The sequence below is a fragment of the Rhopilema esculentum genome, chromosome 2 (assembly GCF_057945365.1).
Source record: "Rhopilema esculentum isolate cy_ngs chromosome 2, ASM5794536v1, whole genome shotgun sequence".
NCBI classification, from domain to species: Eukaryota; Metazoa; Cnidaria; class Scyphozoa; order Rhizostomeae; family Rhizostomatidae; genus Rhopilema; species Rhopilema esculentum.
The window spans coordinates 3,608,828-3,616,722 of NC_142816.1; the positions used below are offsets into that span (position 1 = coordinate 3,608,828).

Here is a 7,895-nt window from a genome sequence, read left to right on the forward strand (position 1 = left end):
GAGACTTTTTCACCTGATTCTCATTCTTCAAAAGGGGCGCACAATTTCCAAAAAAGGGGCGCCATACTTGCTTCAACTCGTCGAGGGAGGGGCAACTGCCCCCAGTTGCCCCCCCTTAAATCCGCCACTATTTTCAAAAAAAGAGTGTAAAGAGATTGCTTAAGTTTGCGAGTGCAACGTGGCAGCTCCCCGCGGTCCCATTAGAGACAAATCCTAAATCTTTCCATTCAAATCAATTTCGTTTCAGGTAACTAAACTCGTCTGTCGGAAAACCAGTCGAGTCTGCGCGCACTGCTTTCATCATTATAAAAACGATTTTAGGATTGAAAAAATCATAATAGCACAATATAGGCTTGACGTGTGTACCGCAAACTTTTTACATGAAAGTAAGGCCTGTCTCTGCCTTGTTGATTCGAAAAACTCGGATGAATAAAGGTTGAACAGGACTGTGGATGGAATATTATTCTTTATTAACTCTTAGATTTCACCAATTTTCGCGCCTCAATACTCTTATAAAATTCTTTGCCATACTCATAATAGGTGTGTAAATAACAATCGTATCAGAAAAAACTTTTCGTATAAAGAAGGAGAAGAAAGACCGAAACAGGATGGCTTGTTGTCTTGGCTTCGTTTTTCTCTTAGTTTCGTAGCACTGGTTTTCGAAATTGTAAATTCATTTTGTTATATAATGCAATTACAGACACAATTGCAATGTCCTATCTGTGTATTTTACTGTGTTTTGTGGTTGACGAATTCAATTTTTGGAATAAACTTGGAATACACTATTTTTTATAAAAACAATTTTATAAGGAGACGAGCCTCAAAATTGGTCAAAAGTTAAGAACAAATTAAGAACAAGTTGAGGCTGAGCTACTGTAAAGTATGATTTTAAGGAACAATTCGTCACAAAAAGAGAATTTTTAGCCATGTGTGGGTGCTTTTTTCAGTGAATTTCCAAACTTGTAGGCAAATGAGGTTGTCTTATGTCAAGATTCTTAATAAACATTATACTTAGCTTGAAATAGTGGAACGTTCCAGAACATACTAGAACTTTTGCTTGTTTGTAATCCCTTAGAATAGCTCTTCATAGTAGCTTATTTAGGCCTAATGTAAACACATAGCCTCGTTTTCGTTTTATTGACGTAATTGTACCTCGGGAACCTTCATGAACTTTCTGAGGGTATCCCAAATTAGCTATAACGTAATTAATATTTTTAGAAGCCTTGTAATAAAATGGTACGCAATAATGACAGCGGTTGCTAGAACATTCTTAGACTTAGGTATAAAAGCAGTCGAGATTGTTGAAGTAGTAGTAGTTGTGTTGATCGTGAACGTGATAAACATTAAAGATTTCTGTGAACAGATTCGTGATTTATTGTCGCGGCTAACTATACGATTCCCGACAAAGTGGCACCTCCGACGGGACTATTCCGAAGTTTAGCGAATAAGTCTCGAGCAATTTAATTCGCAATGGATTCTAACGAAATAATGAAGAAACTGGAGGATAAATTCAAGATTGTGGATATCAAGGACAAGTCCACTGCCAGAATTCTGGAAGATAACAAGGAAAGAGAGCTCAGAAGACACCTTCAAGCCATAGAAAGCCGACTACAGGAAATTTATTCTTTTAGAGAGCAAGTCGAAAACATTTTGATGGAAGAAAACGAGAGCGTAGAGAAGGTGGAAGAATGGGGTGCTGAGTTCGACGCAAGAGTAGAGAGGTTCGAGCATACGATTGAATTGACAAGCAATGCCATTTCAGCATTGGATTCACACAGAGAAAAGGAAAAGATTGAGAGGGAAAGACAAGAAGAGGAGCTGCGGTTACAAAGAAGATTTGAAGAAGAAAGACGCCTCGAAGAGATGAGACTGCAGTTCAGAGAGCAGTACCAATCTAAACAGTCCGTGGAGAAAACGCTGAACACGCAGGAAGGAGATATGAGGGTTAAGCTTCCAAAACTCAGCATAACAAAATTTAATGGTACTGTCATCGATTGGACGAGATTTTGGAACCAATTCAGTACAGAAATAGATACGGCGAAGATATCGAATGTCTCGAAATTCTCCTACCTCAAGGAACTGCTGGATTCAAAGGTACGACTTCTTATAGATGGACTGCCATTTACATCTGAAGGATACGAGCGAGCCAAGAACATATTGCAGACCAAATTTGGTAAGACGAGTGAAATTGTCACCGCACATGTGAAGGGCATCATGGATCTACCTACAATCAATGGATCAAACGCTGCCAAAATACACGAATTCTATCAGAAACTCCTTACTCATGTGCAAGCAATGGAGACCATGGGAAAACTGAAAACAATCAATGGCTACGTCAGGCTCCTAATTGATAGACTCCCTGGGATTCGGTCAGACCTGGTGAGAGACGACGATCAATGGCACGCCTGGGAATTTCCGCAGCTTGTAGAAGCAATTCGGAGATGGACCGAAAGGAATCCTATCCCGGAAGAAGGAAAAGAACACAGTACACCCCATCGGAGATTTGAGAGAACGCTCCAAACCTATCAGAAACCATGGAAATCAAACAGCTGTGCGTATTGTGACAGTGAACGGCACAAACCTATTAACTGCCAACGTGTGACTTCTCCAGAAGCACGGAAGCAGCTTATATCTAAGAAACGACTTTGCTTCAATTGCCTCGGTGCGAATCACAGAGCCTCTGAATGCAAGAGCCAAAAGGGGTGCTCCAAATGCGGAGCAAGGCACCATTCATCAATCTGCAACAAATCTCGGGAGCCAACAGACCAAACAATGCTGACGTCAGAAACACGCCATGTTACATACCCAGTGGTGGTCGTGAAAGTCAATGGAGTGAAATGCAGAGCGCTGCTAGACACAGGAGCAGGGAGCTCATACGCATCAGCCACACTCATCAATCGCATTGGTGTTTCAGCATCGAGAGTCGAGCAAAGACAAATAGAAATGATGATGCACACGACTACGAGGAAGATCCAAATTTACAATCTTAAAATCAGCAACTGTGACGAAGATTTCGAATTGTGCACTGATGTCAGCAAGGTGGAAAAGAACGTTCTTCTGTCATTGGCAAATCCGAATTATGAGGGCATGATCAGAAAGTTCCGCCATTTAAAAGGCATAAAGATGACAGAAACTGACACAAAGAGTGAGCTGCCAGTGCATTTGGTGCTTGGAGCAAGTGAGTATTCTCGAATAAAAACTTCAGTACCACCAAAGATCGGAAATATTGGTGAGCCTGTGGCTGAATACACTCGGTTTGGCTGGACAATAATTTCGCCAGGAACTGAGTTGGACTTGTCAAATTTGTATCTCACAAGGTCTACAGATGAAGATTACGACCGCCTGTGCAGCCTTGACGTCCTTGGGATCCAAGATTCGCCATCTAACAGAACAAATTCAGTCTACGAAGACTTCAAGCAACAGCTAGTGAGAAGCGATGAGGGTTGGTATGAAACAGGACTACTTTGGAAGACTGGTCATCCACCACTGCCTACAAATGAGAAGGGGAGTTTAGCAAGATTGTCCTCATTGCTGAGGAAGCTTAGACGCAACCCAGATCTATACCAGGACTACGATGCTGTGATAAAGGAGTACTTGGACCAGGGGATAGTGGAAAGGGTGTCTGACAACGTTCAACCTACAGAAAAGATATTCTACATTCCACATAAAGCGGTTGTGCGAGACCAAGCTGAGAGCACTAAGCTGCGAGTAGTGTTTGACGCTTCAGCAAAACAAGATGACAGCAGCCCTTCACTGAATGACTGCCTTGAAACGGGACCTCCACTGCAAAATCTTCTATTGAGCATCATTGTAAGGAACAGGATGAAACCAATCGCATTAGCTGGTGACATCAAGAAAGCCTTCCTGCAGGTAAGAATACGCCCTGAGGACCGGGATGCATTACGGTTCCATTGGGTAAAGGACATTCATACAGAGGAACGAGAAGTTCTCAGATTTTCCAGGGCTTTATTTGGTTTAACGCAGTCTCCATTCCTTCTTGGAGGCACAATTGAACAACATTTATCAGGGTATGGTGACAAATATCACCGATGGATAGAAGAGATAAGAAGAAGTCTCTACGTCGATGATATTATAAGTGGTGGCTGCACCTCTGACGAGGTCAGGGAGTTAAAGAGTAAGGCAGTTGAAGTTTTCAAAGATGCAGGATTTGAATTGCACAAATGGCATTCCAATGAAAAGCACTTTGAAAGTGACCAACGAGATGAGCAAGATTTGGAGCAGTCTTATGCAAAGCAGCAACTGGGAGTAAAGAATAACGAAGCAAAACTGCTTGGACTTCACTGGAATAAAACAGATGATACAATTGCTGTGATGTTCCCGGAAAACCGTGGCGAGATGACGAAAAGAGGAGTCCTGCAAACGCTTGCATCAATTTACGATCCAATTGGTATTGCATCTCCTGTCACACTGCAAGGGAAAGTTTTCTTCAGAGAGCTTTGTGACATGAAATTATCCTGGGATCAACAGCTGCCGGAAAACCTCGAGAGGAGATGGAAACTGTTCTGTGAAAATCTAACACCAAAAATAGAAGCAGCAAGGAGTCTTTGCACTTACAAGGAAGAAATCAATTTGGTTAATCTACATGCCTTTGGCGATGCCAGTAATCTCGGAACATCTGCATGTGTTTACGCTGTGGTGCATCAGCCTTCAGGTATCAGTCAAGGTATTATAGCGGCAAAGTCACGATTGTCAAAAAAGGATACAACAATCCCAAGACTGGAACTAGTAGCATCACACATGGCTGCAAATTTATTGGAAAACGTCAAACATGCCTTTGAAAATCTACCAATTGGGAGAGCAACAGCATGGACGGACAGCAAAGTGGCATTGCATTGGATTAGAGGAGAAGGAAGGTATAAGCAGTTCGTGAACAACAGGGTAAAGAAGATACGAACGAAAGAGTTCATCAGTTGGAGACACATACCAGGAGAATGCAACCCTGCGGATGTTGGAAGTCGCGGCTGCTCTGCAATTCAACTACAAGGCAACCAACTCTGGTGGAAGGGCCCTTCATGGCTTCCAAACGAAGAAAATTGGCCTGAAGACATCACAACAGTACCGTCGACTGAAAGTGAAACTGAAGCAAGGAAAATCAAGGACGTTTTAGCTACTGCAGTCAACACTCCTGGAAACTTTGATGACATCATGCATCGATTTTCCTTCAAGAAAGCAATTCGAATAACAGGCTGGATGCTGCGTTTCAAGAACAATTCCTTAGCAGATGAGAAAATAGATGGACCGCTGACAGCAGAAGAGTTCAATGCAGCAAATGAGATTTGGATAAGAAGGGTTCAAGAAGAAGCAACCAAAACCGCAGTATTCGAGCAACAAATGCATCAGCTGAATCTTAAGGAAAACGACAAGGGAATTTACGTATGCGCTGGCCGATTACAAGGTGAATATCCAGTTTTTCTGCCAACGGATGCAGCATATACCGAGAGGCTTGTGATGAATGCACATCTGAATACATTGCATGGGGGAGTCGGACTAACAATTACAAAGATTAGAGAACGCTACTGGGTACCAAAGTTGCGACAACTCACCAAAAAATTGATTCGTAGCTGCTTTGGGTGTAAGCGGTTTCATGCCATGCCACTCTGGAAGCCTCCACAAGCAAACCTACCAACAGAACGTACGACAGGTGATAGGCCGTTTCAAGTTATAGGACTGGACTATGCTGGACCCTTGTACTACAAGAAAAGGGAAAAAAGGATGGGTAAGGCTTACATTCTTCTGTTTAGCTGCAGTCTTACTCGTGCCATTTGCCTCGAATTACTTCCAGATCAATCATTAGAGAGATTCCTACCAACCCTGAAGAAGTTCATTGCAAGAAGAGGCAGGCCGGAAAAGATATACTCTGATAACTTTTCGACCTTTGTGGCAGCAGCAAAATGGTTAAAGAATGTGCAGAGAAATGAACACGTACAGGACTTTCTTTCTCAACATAATGTCAGATGGCAATTCAACCTAAGCCGAGCCCCTTGGTGGGGTGGCCAGTTCGAAAGAATGGTTGGGCTGGTCAAACAAGTTTTGTATAAAGTTGTTGGCAAATCAACGCTGACTTGGGAAGAGCTGGCTGACGTGTTGCAGGATGTAGAGTTAACAATCAACAACAGACCACTCGGATACGTGGAAGATGATGTCCAAATGCCGATTCTGACACCAAACACGATGCTATTCGGTCAACCGAATAGTGTGCCAGACGAAAACGCTGATGAGATAGATGATAGAGACCTTAGAAGAAGGGCACGGTATCTAAACGAATGCAAAAGGAAGATATGGAACCGTTGGAGCAGTGAATATATACGTGGGCTCAGGGAAAGGCATAACCTACAGCATCATGGCAGAACAAACAAGCTAACGGTTGGTGATGTTATGATCATCAAGGGGGATCAAAAGAACAGGAGCCACTGGAAACTCGGCATTGTAAGTGACCTCATCAAAGGAAAAGATGGAATAGTTAGAGGAGCAAAACTCAGAGCTGGGAATACAACACTTGAGCGTGCAGTGCAGCACTTGTATCCCCTGGAGCTTCAGTGCAACAGCTCACGCGAGAAACCTACTCCAGACACGGGGACGAAACAACTGAACGTAGAGGCCACAGAGTTCAGACCAAAACGAGACGCAGCTGTAGCTGCTAGGATGAGAATAGCAAATCAGACAGATGCAGACAACGAAGAGCCACTGGTAGAATGGTGATGCAGCGGATTGGGCTTCTTCCTGACAAGTGTACATTTGAGAACAATGCAATTCTCAAATGGGGGGAGAGTGTCAAGATTCTTAATAAACATTATACTTAGCTTGAAATAGTGGAACGTTCCAGAACATACTAGAACTTTTGCTTGTTTGTAATCCCTTAGAATAGCTCTTCATAGTAGCTTATTTAGGCCTAATGTAAACACATAGCCTCGTTTTCGTTTTATTGACGTAATTGTACCTCGGGAACCTTCATGAACTTTCTGAGGGTATCCCAAATTAGCTATAACGTAATTAATATTTTTAGAAGCCTTGTAATAAAATGGTACGCAATAATGACAGCGGTTGCTAGAACATTCTTAGACTTAGGTATAAAAGCAGTCGAGATTGTTGAAGTAGTAGTAGTTGTGTTGATCGTGAACGTGATAAACATTAAAGATTTCTGTGAACAGATTCGTGATTTATTGTCGCGGCTAACTATACGATTCCCGACACTTACTCACTAATCAGTATGAACTTAGATTTACTGTTTCATATAAAAAAAGAGTGCACTGCGAAAATTGCGAAGGAGAGCGGGAAAGACAGGGAAGAGCATGCCTTCGCAATTTCCCTTTGAGACCCTGGTACCCGGCCAACGTTTTGCAGTCTTGCTTCAAGCAGCTAGTGTGCATAATAAGTGAACTCATCAGTTAATCAGTTAATAAGAGAGAGAGGTTTAGCTAGCAGACTAAAAGCACAGAACTAAAAGCCTTTCCCAAAAACAGATCAAATCTACGTTAAAATTTCTACCTCCTATTTAGGCCGCTTCTATAAACCCCCCGTCAAACAAAACCCTCTTGAAATAGAAACTTGACATTATGACAGGGCTGTTTTTAACATACTAACTAGGGGGCAATTGGCCCTCTAGCCCCAGTGACTTTAGCCTGTGCGCAGACTCGACTGGTTTCCCAGAGATGAATCTAATTGAATGGAAAGTTTAGGGTTTGTCTCCCAGTATGAGGGGCAATCACTCTATAAAAATCTCGTACACCTTTTTAAAAATCCTATTGTTTTATCTAAAAATCCCTAAAAATCCTTTAGTTTTAGGGAAAATCTCGTACACTATTTGCAAGAGTGAATCGCCCCTCGTCCCAGTAGACAGCTGACGGGGGAGAACAAGGTTTTTTCAACTGGGAGAA

The 7,895-nt window shown here is 42.4% G+C and overlaps 1 protein-coding gene across 1 annotated transcript; it reads left to right on the top strand.

Annotated features, from left to right (window-relative positions):
• Window positions 1-1,470: 1,470 nt before the first annotated feature.
• LOC148960567 (uncharacterized) lies at window positions 1,471-6,720 on the top strand. The gene has a single exon (XM_089110449.1). It carries the CDS (start codon window positions 1,471-1,473, stop codon window positions 6,718-6,720), a length of 5,250 nt encoding a protein of 1,749 aa, XP_088966575.1.
• Window positions 6,721-7,895: the final 1,175 nt, after the last annotated feature.